Genomic DNA, 18,350 nt, shown 5'->3' with positions numbered 1-18,350 from the left:
GAATACTGTACGGTGGTATTTAGTAAAACAAACTGAGAGAAACTTTAAAAAAAATTCTGTAAATGTTGATGAGTGCACATGAAGAGTTGAGCTTAACTTCTGGACACCCTGTGTCTGTCCATTCCTTTTCCTTTCCTCAACTCAGTAGGTAGAAACAGGCTGCTGGGCCAAACAAGCAAAAAAGATCTTTTATTAACACCAAGTCAAGTATTTTTCATTTTTTTAGATGTGACCTGTTATGAGCACTGTCAGTAGTGCTGCTGAAGGGTTTTTATTTTATTTTTGTTTTTAGCTTTCTCGACTCTACAGATTCATTGAGCAGAAGGGAGAAGCAAGTAATGTATTTCCATTTTTAAACACCGTGATAAAACAAAAGCCAGGTGTCACTCAGCTGTTGAAGCATGGCATGAAGGATTTAGAGGAAATCATTGGTCTGTTAAAGCAACTTGGAATAAAACTTCAGGTTTGTGAAATACTCTGTTAACAAATTAATGGATTTATAGGCTGCTGGGCCTTGTAATTTGCCAGGAAACAAAGTAAAGATATTTTAAAATAGAAAGAAATGCATCCAAGTGTCTTTTGATGGCAAGTAATAATACTGGCATTGTTTTGGGTTTTGGTTTTGTTTTGTTTTGTTTAGCTGTTTGTTTGTTTTTTTTTAAAAAGACACATTTAAAGAATAAGACATCTTCCAGTCAGAAGTCTCTAGCTTAATTTCGGTCTAATGACACACAGGCTTTTTTTTTTTTTTTTTTTTTTTTTCAGTCAAGATTGAAGGCATTACCTAGAGCATAAAGGAATTTCCAATTCTGAAACAAACCATAAGTATTTTAAAAATACAGAAAGCTGATTCCTACTAAAGGCCTCTCCTCCACCTTCCTGGAGGCTTGTTGTTTGGGTTTTGTGCTGTAGGTCCCTTGGGATGCTTTAAGATTAACGCAACATTTCCTTATTTTTAATCGTATTTTAATTTTTTTGAGATATGGAATGTCTTCCTTATGTGAGAACAGTGTTTTCAATCCATACTGCTAATAGGAAATCAATTATATTAACCGGTAGTATTGGTACAGATCTTGTACACGTATTCATTTTTATTTTACAGGTTTCTATAAATCTGGGACTAGTTTACAAAATACAGCAGCACAATGGTATTATCTTTCAGTTTATAGCATACATCAAAAGAAGACAAAGAACTGTGCCTGAAATTCTTGCTGCAGGGGGCAGATACGATCATCTGGTATGTGCTCATCTCTTTTAACAAGTTTAGATGTTTTTAAAAACCATGAAAAACCTTTTTGACATTTTGCAAAGATAACTGTTTGGGTCTTCCATTTTGTTTTTGTCTTGTTTTGAGATTCCACAATTTAGAGGGCCACAGATGGTGGGACCAGTTCCTTCAGCTGTTGGAGTCAGCATAGCTATAGATAAAATAACTGCTGCTGTTTCCGGTGTGGAGGATTCTGTAAGTCTGTTTTTTGGGAGGTGGGTTTTTTTTTAATTGCTTGTTTATTCCTGACAGTTCAGTAACCTAATTGTAGCTACAGATGGGCAAAAAAACAGATGTTCAGATGTGTTCCAAAATAATACCATCCTGAAACAGACAGCAAATGTCAAGATGACCTGTTTTCTTCTGTGTTTCTGTACACAGTCTTGTGGCTAATATTGCCCCCCTTGTTTTTACTTCCCCTTTAGGTTTCTGTCAGCTCGTGTGACCTGCTGGTTGTAAGCGTTGGTCAGATGTCAATGGGTAGAGCTATCAATATTGTTCAGAAACTCTGGACTGCAGGAATTCCAGCCGAAATAATGTATGACTGGTCCCAGGTAGAATTTCTATCTCCAAATGTTCACTATATTGTTGTTCGCTTAAGATTAGTGCAGCCTGAGACCACTCTTAATTTTTTCTAGTTTATATTGAGTTACAGACTCATAAACAGAGTATTTCAGAAACAGTAATGTTAAGAAAGTCTCACTGGCCGTGCAACGTTCTTCCTCTCTGCCTCCTGGAGTATTTAAGTGTGATGGAAGATCTTTAAGCACTCCTCAAAGCACAGAGGAATTAAGTGACCTTCCCCAGTTATACACTGAGCGTGGAGTGCAACGCCTATTGAATTCAAGAGGGAGAGTCACATCTTAAATTTAAAATGTTAGCTCTGATTAAGTGAAGTGAGGATGCTTCAAAGTAGAAGCATATTTTATACCAGTGAAGGCAATAAATTTCTCTTTCAATGAGGGCTGCAAGTACGATCTCTGAGTTAATGAGTTAATCCTTAATAAAGGGCAAATCTGAAACAGAACAGTAGCATCAACTTATAAATGTATCCAGATGGCTGAAGACTGTTAGGTTCAGAGGGAATATTGACATCATTCTACTGTTAGAAACACAGTTGAGTGAACAGAGATACGAGATACGCTGTGGGGTCCCCATGTAGTCCCTGGAGAGATGTGTGGTAAGAAGGAGAAGGAGTAGCAAGCTGAGTCATGCCCTTTTTTCTCCAGTTGAAACCAAGCAGACCTTTAACCACTACTGCCTCCCTGGAGTAGTAAGCTACATGACAATGCTGAAGTCCCTCTTAATAGTGGTGGCAGTTGTCTGAGGATTGTGAGTCTGGTTCACCTTTAAATATGCCAGTTGGTGACTAACAAAAGAAACGCTGTGGAGTTGCCCATTCAGAGTCGTGTGCTGCAGAGCGGGCAGTTTTGAGCTCCCTCACTCACTTAGTGCGCTGACATTTTGTAATCTTTTGCAGTAACATTTCCAACCTTTTCAATCCCCCAGGACTGAAAAAAATCCATATCATTATGCTTTTCCTATGATCACCTTTGGTTCTCGCGATTCTTAAGGAATGAAGATTTGGGTAGTTCTTGCCTCTGTCGAATGCTGCTAAGTCAGCATAGCAAGCCCTTCAGTAAGCTCAGCAGTGAAGGTGATGTAAGTCAGCCTCAGGTTTATGTGAAACCCAGCTGGAGTCAGCTCTCAAATTTTTGCTGTTATCTGGACCCTGCACTTCTAGATCCAGCTAGCCCTTCCATGTGGGAACTAGCACTGCAGAGCCTAGGCATTCTCTCTGCCTAGTGTAGACTGAGATTTCCGTTTTTAAGGAGCATTATGTGGATCAATATATGCATAATGAAGTTTCACCTCCTGGACTCATCAATAAAGCTTTCCTCGCTCAGAAGCTTATATGATGAGTGTAACTGCTGCATATCAAGTTATTTTAATCAAGGACAGGCAACTCTGATTACTTAAGTGATCATTTTATCTGTCAAATTTCTGTCCCATTGCCCTTCCTCTCTTCCCATTTTAGTCCCAGGAAGAACTGCAGGAATATTGCAGATGCTCTGGGATTACATATGTGGCTCTTGTGTCAGATAAAGAAGGAAGTCATGTGAAAGTAAGTGTGGGACCAGAGGATGCTCGGTTGTATTTTGTATTTATAATCTGCTGTTCTACACTGCGCGCTTTTTTTTTTTTTTAAGGTCATGATTATTTTCAGTAAAATATTTAAGTAGATGGAATTTGGGTAAATACAGTTTCAGTTGCTAAGTAGTTGAAAGTTCTTCTGAAGAAGCCTGCTTTTTATCCCTCTACAACACTGTTATTCACCTAACTCATTATCTAGGAAAGTCCGAAAACAAGTGCAGACACTGCTTGACTTCGAGTCATCAGTGTGTCTCCGAGTGGAAAAAGGTTTCTGTTGTCGCTGATTTCTTGGAAGCTACAAAATTAATTAGTTGACTCAGTCATCTTTGCAGCTGACAGCTTTCCATGTTACAAAACAAAAACCAAAACGTAAATCTAAAAAAACCCATGTAGTTCAAACAGCCAGAGCCTGAACCACACACCTCATCTCTGTAAGCTAAGGTTAAGATAGAACGACTGGACTGTATCACAACGCGAATTACCACCTTCTGTGCTCTGCAGCCTGTGGTTCTTGGCACCTTTTTAGAAGTTAGCAGTTTTAAAATATTCTTGATTCTGGATCATTAGGAAAAAGATCATTATTCTTTGAATAAAGATTCATTCTCTGACTATAAAAAGTAATTATTTGACAGCATCTGGATGTTACCTAGCCAATGTGCAGTACTAACACATTTTTCACTTGTTACTCATGCGCTCCTTGTCATTGTAACAGATAGCGAGTAACTGTGCAATAACTGTATGAACAAGTAGATTTTGATGATGAGAATGTGATACATCAATCTCTTCCACAAGACTACTGCAGAGCATTATTTTAAATATGGCTTTATTGGAGCAAAACTAACAAAGAACCTGCTCATGAGGTGAATGGTGGTGTTGCGGATTAATCTCTTCCCAGTAAACATGAAGCAGATATTCTGAGTTTTGAACATTTGAGTCCAACTCTTGCAAACTGAAAAGCAAGCCTTATTCCAACATAATTCCTTACTTAAAAAACAAAAAAGACCAAAACGAAATATGCTTTCATTAATACAGTATTTGCACCTATAAACCATTCTGTTAAAAAAAAAACAGTTATCACCTATTAAATACAAGTAGCCAACCTAGTTTAAGCTTGGGGAATGCAGAGGAAATGGGTTGGAGGAAAAAAAAAATCTACTAAAACATGTAATTGGCAGTGACTGATTGATAATGATAATAGCTTCCTGCCCATGACTGCTTCACCTTTTAACGGGTGAATAATCCAGTTTAGTTTTGATTAAATTTGAGAAGCTTATTCATATACCGTTTTAACAATTTTAAGAATCACTGAACTACATCATAGGTGAAATCCTTTGAGAAAGACAGACAGACGGAGAAAAGGATTTTAGAATCTGACTTGGTAGATCACCTGATCCAGAAACTGAAAACTAAAATCTGTGACGAAAGATGTAGTAGGTAAGTAGCGTAACATGTCAATGTGAACAGTCAAAATCAAAGTGAATGTATGTTTTAATGAAATAATTTTAAGATATGCTCAGTTAAACCTTGATTTTATTCAGTAAAGAGTAAGAGCTTTGCTGAATTCCTTTTGAGGCAAAAAGAAAGCAAAAGGCTTGGTTATAGAATTTTATTGAGATTAAGAAAGAGGCCGATTTCCCTAGCCGCAGTTACATTGAAACATGCGTAGCACTTCATAAATTCCAAGGCTGTGCGGTTACCCAGCTCAAATGCTGCCCAAACACCAGCGCTGTTTGTATGGCGGGACTGCCTGCAAGTCCCTGTGGCTGACCAGAAGCCCCTTATGTTCGTGTACGGTGTCATCAAAGAATTGAAGCAGCAAATCCCTTTCATTCTGAGGCAGGGCTGATAGTGTAAAACAAAAGGCGTAATTGTAGCACACCTGTACGGTTTGGCTGGCACGAGTGAAGGTAACGCCTGGCAAAGACTCGGGGTATGCAGCAACACCCCATCATCCTATCTGTCCAAATTACTATTTACTGTCACCCATAGAAGTTAGTACAGAAATCACAGGAGAGGCCACAGTCGCACCTGTGTGCATAAGCAGCATAACTGTTATTCACACATATCCCTTTGTAAATGTGTAAGTATACACACATCTATGTATATGTGTGTACTGGCAGCAGGAACAGACGTGGTTTATTCACACAAACTAGAATTCAGAAACGAATAGATTTGACAAATTCAACAATAAAGGAAGTCATTAAGGTGAGAAATGCTTACCTCGAGCAATAGCTTGTGCAGGTGGTTGACATGTCCTGCTGCCTGCCCTCTTCATTCGCCTTTTTCTGGCCTCAGCCAGTCTTGGCATTTAACTGTGCAACTAACCTGATTCTCATGTGTTTCGTGATGGATCTACAGCATCTGCTGGAAGCTGTGAAAGAAGATAATTTTTTCCAAAAGTTACCTTATTTTTAGATCCTAAGAACAAATATAGAAAAACTCGTATTTGGCAATACTAAACAGAGAAATGCAGTAACTGTGATTGTAATAACACTGGAAAATTTCTTTGTTAATGAATCCTGAGTGTGGAAAGTGAAGGGATCCCAACTAATTGTTGAAAGCTTCTTGGAATATGTGTGATCATAAGTATAAATATTACTTTGATGGTTTAGTAGTATCTCACAGAAACCTGTAAGAAATTGTAGATTAAATTAATAATTTAGAGAGAATATTCTCGTAATATATTCTAATATTAGGATCTAAATCATGCCTGCATGATGGGGAGTACATTTTTTTTTCGTATCTGTAAGAAACATAAAGATTGCCTGTAGATCTAATTTGATATGATTTCCTATCTGTTCCAGAATAGAATTTAATCTGCAGTTACGTGCTGGGAGTTCTCCATAAATTTCTTTATCTGTTGGAATAAGTATGTTTGTATGATAATCTGAAATTAGATATTATTACAGTATTTCTTCATTATTGTAAATGTGTTTCTCTAACTCTCTCTGTTTATTTTTAGAGAAACCTCAGATAATCTTTCAGTACCAAATCAAAAGGGATCATTTACTAATAATTCAGGTATTTAGCCTCTAGTTATAGAACATACAAACTGTTTCTGCTTAAAAACTGTTTTGTATGAAAATATTGCTGGAACATAAATTTTAAAAGTATTACCAAAGTCAGAGCAAGAAAGTGTTTTCTAGCAGTGCCTCTGGTTAGAGACACTTCCTCCTAATCTGAAATATTCCAAGTGATCTAAAACTGAAATTTTCTCCAAACTAACAAAGTAAGTGCTCAGACCAACAGCTAGAATACTCCCCATACAAGCATTTGTTGATGCAGGGATTCAGGAGGGGGGAAAAGTCAAAAAGCATGAACATTTCCTAGCTGAGGAGAAATTAAATGTCATCTTGATGAAAAATGATGTGACCTGCCATTGTTAGAGGGTTGAGAGATGTGTACATTGACCCACTGTTCTACTTTTTTCTTCAAGTGAAAATGCCTTTGTATTTCTAGCTACAGATTTGCAGTCCTTAGTCTGATAATAGAAGCTTGTATATAAAAAAATAATAATAAGTACTTATTGTGTGGATAAAGTTTGTAATTTTTGATAATTATTTTATTAAGTACTGGTATTGTGTGTGGTGGTAGTGGTGGTGGTTTTTCTTTTAAAGGAACACTTTTTCACCTCCTTGCATAACAGTGAGGGAGAGAGGTGGCTATGCGTAACTTGTTGGGGGTTTTTTTGTGTGTGTGTGACTACCAAAAGTGGCAATTTGGATTTCAAAATAAGCCATTTCAAATTTTAATTATTGTTATTTGGGGGAGCTGGGGGCTGCGGTTTATTGTTTGTTTTGTTATTGACTCTGGTATGGCACTGACCATTAAATAGTTGCCTCATTCTCATAATAGCTTTTCTTTTTATGACACTAGGTATGGTACATTCCTCTGTAAAATTCTGCAGGCCATTTGGAACCTTTTATTAGTTTCAGGGAATACTGATCTAAGATACCAAATTTCTTAGTCTTACCAACCAGTCTTTCAAAGTCGTAAGTGAGCATCTGAGGATTTACATGCACACGTTTCATTATCCTATCTACTTGACTGACTTTGGGGGTTTTTAGCCGCTTTTCGATTCTCATACTTTACAGATCTTAGCTTATTAATATTTGTGCATTTTCTGTTTCTTGCTACTTCTTGTATAAAGAAAGAGTATAATCTAAAACTATATGTTTGCATTTTAGGTGCATTTGAATCACATGGAACTCTTGTAGTGCCTAATGTTAGTGTTATAGCTCCTGAAAAATTATCTGCCAGTGCCAGGCGTCGTCAAGAAATTCAGGTACACACACATCAAATAAGTATTAAGAAGCAATCCTTAGAAGTAAAGGAATGGTAGAATTCATGTTTTCACTATCACCTAAGTTGCAGAAGTACATCTTGTTTGTTCTTTATTCATCAAATAGACTATGAACAGCACAAAAGGTTGAAGGCAAACGCCACCTTTTTTAACACTTTGGATCTTGGGGATTATCTGTGACATTGTTGTGGCTCAGCCATCATTGTACATATATTAGAAATCTTATTTTAGTAGGAACCATGCTTCTGGAATTTTCCTTTTTTTTTTCTTTATACATGCTGAAGTGTGTTAAAGGTGCACGTTCAGCATACTTTTGTTACGTTTGTAGCAGATGCTCTGTATTTCATTGTGTTGTCTCAAACTAAAGGCCTAAGAAAAAATTGCAGATGTAAAAAACAAAACAAAACAAAAAAACACCAAAACAAAACCCTGCCTAAAATATGATGTCATAATAACGTAGAAAAGACTAAATTATGTTAGAAACAAATGTTAAGAGTTTACTCCTTGAGGATTATTGGCCTCAAAATACTTAGAGCGTATGGTAAAACAGAACTGTAATCTTAGCCGCTCTTCAGTCCAAATTTGGGTGTGTAACAAAAGAATCCTCCCCTATAAGTAGTTCTCGGAACTCAAAGATGTGGATGCTATTCTCTGAGCTTTGAGCTAAACAGACTTCCTGTTTTCATGGTTTTGATGTACCTTAGAAAGATGCTTTTATACAAAAGACAGCGCAGTGCAAGGCTGCCACTGCATTTGTCAGGTGCTGCCTTTGCAGGGTTCCTAGCTTGCTCTGGCAAAAATTGTTACAGGGCGTGACCCGTACTTTGGTTTGGCTTTCAAATCAGTCGTCCTTCTTCAGCTAGAGATAATCCACTGTATCCAGTCACAGGTTCTCACATTGCTCTGAAAAGTTATCCAACATCCAGAAACAGAAAGGCAATTTTATCCACATGTGCAAGAATTCGCATTGTAACGTGCAGTTCTGTCTGCTTTGGTACAGTACCCGTATTCTCAAATGGTAACACTGCTGCAAGAGTGACTCAGCCACAGTCTCCTTCCTGTCTACTCATCAAGAATTATCATGGAATTGTTACTGAAAAATTAGATTAAATGTGAATTTTAGTTTAAATATGGTGTAGTTCTGCATCTTATGTTAGAAGTGGCCTCTTCCGTTCTCATCATCTGTGAAACAGAAAATAAGTGTTCACAACCTGTGTCGCAGAAGCAGTGTATTTTACTTCCCCCCCCGTCTTTTGTTGCCAGGTGCAAACAAGACTTCAGACATTTGTTTCTAGCCTGCAACAGAAGACAAATGAGATTGAGATTTTAGCAGTAAGTATTTGGCAGAAGCCTGAATTTATTTCAAATTCTTAATTGAATTGGATCATGCAGTTGGTATCTGCAACAAACTACTGCCAATAGCCTCACTTTAGAGATACCAAAAGAACCAAACTTCTGGTTAAATAAGACCCATAGCATGTTTCTTTAATACTTGAAAAGTATCTGAAATTGTGTGTATTGGACAGTTGCGTAGAACAAAATTTAACAACTATTTAGTTGCAAATTCTTAACCTGCCCTTATGCTAACTACTGTGGTAGAATTAATAAATTGTTCCTGCTAGATTCGCTCTTACATTTAAACCAACATAGCTTTTGTTTGTATATAGCTTTTAGACTTTGCTGACCTTGTCACAAAGGGCTTTAAAATGGTGTATGCTTTTCAGAAAACATACTGCCTATTTGCCTATGTCTGTTTGGAACTTTCTATAATGGCATCTGTCACAAACAGTTTGTTCAAAATGCTTAAAACCTTGGTAAATTCCCAGCTCTATCAGCACGAGTGCTGCTTTGGAAATCAAAAAGTCTGACTCCCTTCAGTATAGCTGATCTCTAGTTGGCAAACTGATAACAGAAGAACTGTTAAGTATTGATTTCTTCACAATATTTTTACAGGTAGATCTGCCAAAAGCAACTGTAATACACTTCTTATCATTAGAGGTAAGCAATTAAGTATTTTCGTTAAAACTCTAATTAAGCAATAGATGATAAATTCTGTTCCTAATGAAGTGGAACGTAAAATTCACCCACTCTAGTTTTTCTCCTTCAAGGAGTCTGAATTCGGTTTTAAAACTTGAATGGACTTTTTTACCCAACAAGCTTGACTGAGGCTAGAAAAATCTTTTTGTCAAATGCGCAAGTGAGGCAAGACACCATTTGGAAGTCCTAAGCCAAAGCTCTGGGTTTTCTCCCAAGAACAGTTAACTGAAATTAAGCCTTACTGCTCATTTTCAGAAACCAGATAAGCATTAATAGTAGTTTCAACAAAGGTGTTTCTTGTAGCTGTTACTGAAGGAGGACCCAAAATACAGAGGCAATTTTTCCGAGTACAGTAGCTCTGACATCTTAGTGAAGCCAAGATAAAAAGGGTGTGTGTGAGCACTATATTGACACTTTTAAGAACTCAGAAACTGCTCGATGCGTCGGGGGGGGGGGGGGGGGGGGGGGGGGGGGGGAAACCCACCAAAGACAAAGCTCTTTTCTTTCCTCCAATGACGGTAGTGGCTTTACAGTCAGCAGTTCTTACTGGAGAGATGGATGCTTCCCCACCCCCCAGCAATCAAACTCAAGAATGGCATCCTGCCTGGAAGGGGATTAAGTGCTTCCATACCTGTATCTGCTGCTCTGAAGCAGTGCTTGTCTCGTAATCAGACCCCAGTGAAACACTTGAAATTATTTTCAAAATGCTTACTTCACCCAGTCTGTCCAAATCCTGGAGATCGTTTATCACACTTTAAGTAAATAAATAAATGCACCCAATCAGCCTGCATCATTGACTTTTGACCACCCTTACAACGCAGTTCTCATGTTCTGTCCAAGTACAGCAAAACTGATAGAGCCCTTCTCATTGCTTACACCTTTTTATCGCTAAACTATCTGTGTTAAGAAACTGATCACTAAACTCTTAATACTTTAAAAAAAAATCGGGTTGCATGTTGTTTATATTATTTTGTTTGAGACCTGTTTAATTAAGGAGCATTGACTTCACACGGTGTTCAGAAGACCTAATCCTACTGGTAGAAGTACTTCCTTCATGAGAGAATGTCAGGCTGTATCACAGCTCCTTCTCAATTTTGTTTTCTTAGTTTGATGGAGATAGACAAGCCTTTGATGCTACCGTGAGGCAACTGATGTCACGATGGCCAAAACAGAGATGTTCATACTTACAAGCCATTTGTGATGAAATTTACAGTATCAAAATGGAAAAGAGGTAAATTTGTTAAGCTCTTACAGGTACATAAAACATGTCAATTTTTTCTGCATTCAAACTCTACTAAATAAGCTGCTCTTAATTTGTCTTCCCCTTCCCCCCTCCCTCAGGAAAAAATAGGCAATACGTATAGTTCCTCAAGTACTATGGGAATAGTTCACTGGTCATCTAATCCTCACATGTGGTAAAATGTGAATTCTTGGCCATGTAAATTCTTCATTTTTATAAGCCTTTTCAAGGAATTCTAAAATGTATTCCCACTGTTACCTCATTTGCTGCTTTGTTCATAAACCTGAATAGCAAACAACTATATACATTCAGGTATACTGCTATTCTACCACATCATAACCCTCTTTTCTCATGGGAGGAACTCAGCTTGCCTTTCAGAACTCGTGAGCACACTTAATTCTTCCTGCTTTGAAGGAATACAAGGAATGGGAATCTGGCACAGCTGACAGGCTGCCCAGCTTTAAGCAAACACGATGCATGCTCCCCCAGCACATACAGTAAAGCTTGTTTCTGTTTTCTAAGCATAAAAACATTTATGTTACACTCCTAGTCTCCTTGGATTCTGGCAAGGCTGAAACAGATAGTCTGGGCACATCCAGTTCTAAGCCTCTCATTTTCAGCTGGTGCACGTACTGGTACCTGGGTATTTATGTCCTGGTGTGGGACATTGTATTTAATTTGTAATACATTTTCTTAAACCTGTGTTCAGCCTGAAAGCACTACTCAACCTTTAAATGAGACTAAAACTGACTTTGATTCCTTTTTCTTGAGATGCATCACAATTGCTTCAAGTTTGCTAATGTTTACTAAGGCCACGAAGTACCAAGTGAAGCATTTTTTTTTCTTCCTGTGGCTTGCAAGGCTGTGAGCAACAGAACCCAATCACTGCATACGAATAATACTCTGTACAGTGTTGGGTGTGAACATAGTGCAGTCCTGACAAAGCCTTCCCTTCCCACGTGTTGCCCGCACACAGAACACTGCTGGGGCGTCAGCCTCCAGATGAGAGTGGAGACTGAACAGGCAAGGTAAAGGGAGAGAGGATGAAGGGGGAAATTGCAGTCACAGCCAAAGGAACTAAGACTGGCTGCTTTCCTGCTGAATCTTTGTGGCTAGCTTAGTGCTAGGATTTGCCACAGATACTGTAGCTTTTGAAGTTGCAGTTTCAAAGTTTAAAACTTGTCTCTTTTCCTTCCCTCTGTAGGGTTCCTGCACTCATCCTGTACAGTTTCCGAGACGAATACAAGGTTTTGTTTTAGTGCTTAAAGCATCTTTTATGGGATGCTTTTACTAACAGATAACAGTGTTTTGTCAAAAGGAATTTCAGAAAGCTGTAATAACGCAAGACAGGCAACTAATGCCTCTTTATGTGTCCAGATTGAATTTCATGTGTAATATAAAACTGTAAATTTATATCCAAAAGCGGAAATAAGTGTTTTATAGGCAATTAAGGAGCAGGTCCAACTCCAGCCAGAGATCTGTATTATCATGTAATTCTTACCCCTTATGCCACAAAGGAGATTATCAGCTGTGCAGGTGTAAAACTACTTTTTTTTTTTTTAAATAGTTTCAGAATGCCTTTTATATCAACATGCAACACTGGTACTGAAATCACAGAATCACAGAATGGTAGGGGCTGGAAGGGACCTCTGTGGGTCATCTAGGCCAACCCTCCTGCCGAAGCAGGAAATGAGAAACTTCAGTGCAAGATTTAGAGAGGATGAATTATCTTCAACTCTACCAAACTGTTTTAAAGTGTTTTGAAGAAGGGGTTTTACGTAATAAAAAGGTTTGGCTGCTGAGCCTTCTTGAAATACATAATGCAAGCTTTTTGTGTTGTTTTTTTTTTAAGCCTGCTGTTTTAATTCCTGCATAAAAGATTTCAAGCAGAGAGTTGTTGCAAGCCCGGCTGCTTATGCTTGTCCTGCCTCTACTTTCACATTCAAATAAAGTGGCAGCTTCTGGCAGATAAGACCCGCTACGTTTCAAACCTGAAGAACCTAAACCTAAGACTTTTAATAGAAACAGTAACCTGCACGCGCTAGAGGCATAACCAAGGTTTTAAAGTAGCTTTCTTCACCTGGGTTGGGAGATTAGAAGTTAAAGTCATAGTAATGACAGGAATCTTATATCTTCTTGAAGTTAAACTGTAACTTAGTGAAGCTGAGCTGCAGCAGCCATAGTTAACTATGCATTGTATTTCACATCAAACTACTTATAATACTGGAGTGAACATGCACAAAAGGATTTCTGGAAATATACTGGTGTTTACCCTCCCTCCCCACCTGCTACCTGGTGCTTAAACAGCTTACTCATGTTTCTTTGTCTAACTCAAATGATTGCCTTTAGCACCACAGGCTCATTGTATTAAGAAATACCTACTTACTTTTTCTGCCCTTTCCTTGTAGTAAAGAGGAGGCTAAAGTTAAAATATGTAAAGAGGTAAATTTAACTGCTGAGAACTGTGAAAGTTGTAACAGCACCACACGAAGCAGCATCAGGGGAGCAAGCCCTGAAGGCAGATAACCGCACCATTCCTAGCCATTCACCAAGAAAAGTCACATCAGTCATCGCAACCACGTCCATTTCTCATTGTGTTTAATAGAATAATTAAGTATTCACCCTTTACATCTGCTCGGACGAAGGAGCTGCTCTAAGATGTGACATACAGGGACATTCAGGTCCCTGAATATACTGAATGATAAAGCTTTAAAAAAAAAATTTAGGTTGACGCAAGCATTCTTAAGCCATGTCTGAAGGGAACATGATGCAGTCCTGCCCACCCTCCCCCCAGCCAGGGTCAGCACAGCTGCCTGGCTCTGCAGGAGCTCAGGTACTGTGCTGGCTGCCTTTGGGGTATCTGCACTGCATCATGTAGACATGTCCCTCAGAATAAGAGAGAAACAGGAAAGCTGCTGTTCCTGATAATATGTTGGCACCCACTTTCCCTAGCACTACTGAGGCTTATCTATAAAACCGGGCGTCTGTCACCGAGACTCTTGCTCCAGTCTTTCTTTGCTCCTGGTACAGTGCATTTCTCTTCACCTTGTGTTATCCCCCAGACAGGTTTTACACTGCCTGCTTGTATAATACAAAACAAACGGCAGTGTAAGTACAAAACTAGCTGGCAACTGAGCGTAAAGCTATTTCAGTATAAATACTCCTGCCATAGAACAATCCAGAGAAAGCACCTTCTGATATCAGTTTAAACAAAAGTACTGATCACATCCCAATATCCTGCTGGAAGGAAAGCCAAAAGACAAGTAGTAACTCAAGAAGAAACGGACTTTGCTTTGAGCAAGGTTAAAGTCTGTTACAGTGATGGCAGGACTGTGTTCCGTCACTGCGTTGCTTTACTCTTCTTGTTTTTGCTTTTCTTGTCTTTTTTCTTCAAGCCATCCATGTTAGCTCTCAGCAAATTTGAATACGCCTGAAACAACAGTTGGAACAATTAAAAGAACAAATACTTAGTTACAATATACTAGAGGTAACATTCTACATGTTGCTAATGGATAGATATCTGCATTTTCTCTGTTAGAGAATCATGCTCTTATACCCCAATGCTGGGAAACTATTGTCTCCAAACCCATGCAGAAAGTTAGATAAACTACAAAAGGATCTCTTTTTTTAACAAATGCAGATAGATGGGTAGTCTAAGGCTGATCTGTATGGCAGTTCAGCACTGAATCAACCTGTTCACAGCTGTCTAGCGTTTCCTACTGACTGTTGCCCAATACCTACAGAAAAAGAAGATAAAAGGCACACAGAACTTACCATCTGGAATTTATTTACTTCCTTTGAGCTCACCTACAAAAGTAATACTGGAGGTTAAGCAAGAAAACATTGGCTTCTATTACAAACCAAGTATCAGTACGTGATCACCCACCAGTGACCATCTCATCTTTGTAGCAGCAGTTGGATCAACTCATCGCGTTCAGTGTTAGGCAGGCTGCACTGACATGTCACAGGACTTCACTGATTTAGAAAACCAAAAACGCTCCTTGCTCGATTAACAAAATCCTCTGGAGGCCATTCATCCCAAATCCGTGTGTTTTCAAGTGGGAAGAATGTGAAGAAACATTCTAAGGAAGGTTTTAGTTACTTGTAGGGCCATAAAAATATGTTGCAGCCCCGATTCTCTCAACTATTTCTCAAAGCAACATTTTTCCTTGGGTTACATCACAGAGGAGAGCTCCAGTCAGCTAAAGCCTTTCCGGATCTCTCATTCAAAGTAAATGCTAATCAGGTTTTCAACTTCTAGTTAACACTTCCTGAAATAAATATAGCTCTGTAAATGAGAAAAAAAAAATATGCACACTAAGCAAGATTAAGGCTGAGAAGAGTCTACCTATGCCCACAAGTTCTTGCCAGGAAGCAAGGATCCCTTTCCTGTTCCACAGTCTATGAACATTCAGTTCTTTCCTGGGTTGCGAGAACCTTCAGGAATTCCATCGAGCTCTACAGGAAACTCCCTCTCTGCCACCTGGGGCTTGAGTGCAGGAATTCTCCTCTCCTGGGAGCCACACCATTTGTCCTCATACTGCAGTGCCTGCATCTGCCCTGCGTCCTCCTGCCCATGTCTCTAGGAGCTGCTTCCCCTTTCCCTCACAAGAATTTTGCCCGACTCTAAACACAACAGCGCAGGTTGCTGAAAGCAGGCAGAGTCCCTTCCTGCTGCCCTGCAGTGCCGTTCCAAGGCAAAATCCAGCATGCAGAGCGAAACCATGAACCACAGTCCCATCTGCAGCGCTGAGCAGAAGCACTGAGCCTTTGGGTAACTGTAACACATCCCCGCCTCAGCTCTGTGTTCAGCTACCAGCTGGTTTCTCTGGCATTAAGAGGGCAGTTCTCATGGAATCCACATCAAGACAAAATTCACTTAAAATATGGGGCAGTAAATAAAAGACAAGTAGGGCCACTCATCTTTCTAACCCGAAGTTGTCACTTACCACCGTGCTGATTTTCTTCTTTCCATCAGTTGCTCTCAGAAGACACTTATTGTCCGCCGGTTCAAAGCTTTCCACATGGCCTTTGCGTGGGACTGGTTTTGTTCGGCCATCGTCTGCATGGAGACAGAGAAGGGTTATTCGTATTTCACTAAAATCACCGACGCCTCCTGACATGAGACATTAAAAATTGCTCATGAGGAGATCAGTAAATCACCGTGGAATTTAAGGCCTTCTGAACTAACACGGCCACCAAATTCTCCCATAACCTACACCTGCCACGAAAAAAAAAATGTAAACCCTTGCCGTGACGCGCTGGATGAGCTGCCTGCTCAGCAGGAGTGCGCTTTCAGCACGTGTCAGGCTGCAGCCTAGGACACTTCACTTCTCAGGTAGTGCCAGCTCGCCACAAACCAGAGAGACATGAACACACCAAAGCAACGCTCTAATTCTCTTTCTATAGATATCTAAGGATTTCCAATTATTGTCTGGTAATCAGAAAGTCTGTAAACTAAAAGAGGGCAGATTTAGATTAGATATTGGGAAGAAATTCTTCACCATGAGGGTGGTGAGGCACTGGCACAGGTTGCCCAGAGAAACTGTGGCTGCCCCCTCCCTGGCAGTGCTCAAGGCCAGGTTGGATGGGCCTTTGAGCAACCTGGTCTAGTGGAAGGTGTCCCTGCCCACGGCAGGGGCTTGGAACCAGATGATCTTTAAGGTCCCTTCCAACCCAAACCATTCTAAATCCCAGTATCTCCTGTAGCGTGAAAGGCAGCCTTACTTCAAGCTGCGATGGCCGATTTGTCCGAGGACTGCCCCTGCTGTCAGGCCCTGCGCTGCAGCTCTGTCCGCTGGAACACGGGCTAACGGCACCGCGCCTGGCTCCGGCCGGGCCGCTGCCCCTGCCCGCGGGACCGGGGGCCGCGCAGGCCCCTCCCAACCCCGCCGCATCCCGCGGCGGGCCGACACTTACACTTCTTCAGCGTGATGAAAACGCTCCCCGAGGTCCTGCACTTCTGGAAGAGCCTGGTGAGCTCCGTCAGGAACTGCGGGAGGGACACAGACCACGTCCGTGGCTGCGCTCATCGTCTCTCCCCCCCCTCTCCCCGCCGGTACCGCGAGCCCGCCCCGCCCCGCGGGGAGCGGCGCCGCGGCGAGGGGAAGGCCCGCTCCTCCACACGCCGCGGCCCCGACCCCCCCGCTTCCGCCCGCCCTCGCCCCGGCCACCGGGCGCGGCCATGCCCGCTCCGCTCACGCACCGCCGGGGCGCGGCAGGGCCCCGCGCGGGCCCGCACGCAGCCCGGCGCCTCGCGGCAGCCGGTGGAGCGCGCACCCCGGGCGGCCGGTGACCCGCGCGCTCCCGGGGCCCGCCCGGCCGCCCCCGCCCCGCCGCCCCCGCCCCGCCGGGCGCCGCACCTGCTCGCTCTCCAGCAGCACCATCCCGCACCACCGCGCGCCCGCCCGGCCGGCCCGCCCGGCCGGAAACGCCGCGCGCGCGCACGCGCCCCACGGCACGGGGCGGGCCCGCGCAGGCGGCAACGCCCCCAAGCCGTTCTCGCCGCGGGAAGAACGGAGCGGGAGGCGGCGAGGCCCCGCCCCGCGGAGGGGAGCGCCACGTCAGCCTCGCGCCGCCGCCGCCCGCCCCGCCCCGGGGGCGGAGCAGCCGGTGCCTGCCCAGAGGCGCGGGTCGGGCGGGCAGGAGAGGGCAGCGTGGCCGTGGCGGCTCCGCTCCCGTTGTACTCACACCCCTGCCCGTTACGCCCCCCCACACCCCGCGCCTGTCCGGTACCGGCCGCAGCGCGGCGTTCTCCCCGGGCGAACCGCCCGTGTGCACACGGCCGCGTTATCGAGCGGCGGCCCGCCGGCGGGCCTGGGGCGGCCTGCCGAGGAGCGGGGCGCTTCCCTGCGGAGGCCGTGAGCCAGCCCCCGCTCCCCGCTCTGCCGGGTGGCTTCGCGGGGGAACGCGGGCCGGCGGCTGGGCCGGCGCTGGGATGGCGGAGGGGAAGGGACTCGGCGGCTGGCGGCCCGCAGGGAGAAGGGCGTCCTGCGGGACGAGGTGCCAGAGGCCCCGAGGCCTGTGCCGGGGCCCGCGGCTTCTGCGTGGCCGAGGCGGGCTGGAAGGGAGGGGAGCTGCTGAGGTGCAGGGGCTGGAACCGGGGAGTTCTCTGTCCGGGCCGGGTCGGTTGGCCTGGGGACGCGCGGAGTTACTGTCTGACCTCGTGCCCCTTCGTGCTTCTCACCAGGAAAATTGTTTCCTTTTTCCTCCATGGGCCCAACAAAAGCGGAAAATGGTGGCCTAGGTACCGACAAAGGGGAAAAACTCTGCGGCTGATGGGCGCTTGAGCCCCCGGGGAACCCGTGCGGTGCATTTGGGAGCTCAGGACCGCGCTCTGGAGAGAGCCG

The 18,350-nt window shown here is 42.7% G+C and overlaps 2 protein-coding genes across 4 annotated transcripts in view; one reads left to right on the top strand and one right to left on the bottom strand.

Annotated features, from left to right (window-relative positions):
* The window catches only part of EIF2AK4 (eukaryotic translation initiation factor 2 alpha kinase 4), a 43,599-nt gene extending 30,743 nt beyond the window's left edge, over window positions 1-12,856 (top strand). For all 3 annotated transcript variants that reach the window (XM_075426461.1, XM_075426460.1, XM_075426459.1), the window contains exons 28-39: window positions 293-463; window positions 1,103-1,237; window positions 1,355-1,462; window positions 1,693-1,821; window positions 3,306-3,392; window positions 4,743-4,855; window positions 6,384-6,442; window positions 7,609-7,706; window positions 8,988-9,056; window positions 9,678-9,722; window positions 10,868-10,992; window positions 12,206-12,856. In XM_075426461.1, coding sequence (XP_075282576.1) covers window positions 293-463; window positions 1,103-1,237; window positions 1,355-1,462; window positions 1,693-1,821; window positions 3,306-3,392; window positions 4,743-4,855; window positions 6,384-6,442; window positions 7,609-7,706; window positions 8,988-9,056; window positions 9,678-9,722; window positions 10,868-10,992; window positions 12,206-12,260 — 1,194 coding nt within the window. In that variant the 3' untranslated portion in view covers window positions 12,261-12,856. The remainder of the gene's footprint in view (window positions 1-292; window positions 464-1,102; window positions 1,238-1,354; window positions 1,463-1,692; window positions 1,822-3,305; window positions 3,393-4,742; window positions 4,856-6,383; window positions 6,443-7,608; window positions 7,707-8,987; window positions 9,057-9,677; window positions 9,723-10,867; window positions 10,993-12,205) is intronic.
* A 726-nt stretch (window positions 12,857-13,582) lies between these two features.
* Window positions 13,583-17,451, bottom strand: SRP14 (signal recognition particle 14). Its single transcript, XM_075426462.1, has 5 exons — window positions 17,364-17,451; window positions 16,921-16,993; window positions 15,951-16,063; window positions 14,776-14,808; window positions 13,583-14,431 (listed from the first exon to the last, which is right to left on the bottom strand). Exons 1-5 carry the CDS (start codon window positions 17,385-17,387, stop codon window positions 14,342-14,344), a joined length of 333 nt encoding a protein of 110 aa, XP_075282577.1. The 5' UTR covers window positions 17,388-17,451; the 3' UTR covers window positions 13,583-14,341.
* Between the last annotated feature and the right edge of the window lie 899 nt (window positions 17,452-18,350).

The sequence above is a fragment of the Opisthocomus hoazin genome, chromosome 7, assembly GCF_030867145.1.
Source record: "Opisthocomus hoazin isolate bOpiHoa1 chromosome 7, bOpiHoa1.hap1, whole genome shotgun sequence".
Lineage (NCBI taxonomy): Eukaryota > Metazoa > Chordata > Aves > Opisthocomiformes > Opisthocomidae > Opisthocomus > Opisthocomus hoazin.
This window is presented reverse-complemented; position numbering and strand designations above follow the sequence as displayed.

What these genes read in the sequence shown, in the direction of transcription:
- SRP14 (XM_075426462.1), bottom strand. Translation starts at nt 17,387, where the DNA reads ATGGTGCTGCTGGAGAGCGAGCAG. An exon ending in TTTCATCACGCTGAAGAAGT is followed by an intron (nt 16,064 to 16,920) that starts GTAAGTGTCGGC and finishes GTCTCCATGCAG; the next exon opens with ACGATGGCCGAACAAAACCA. An exon ending in AAGTAAATAAATTCCAGATG is followed by an intron (nt 14,432 to 14,775) that starts GTAAGTTCTGTG and finishes CTGTTGTTTCAG; the next exon opens with GCGTATTCAAATTTGCTGAG.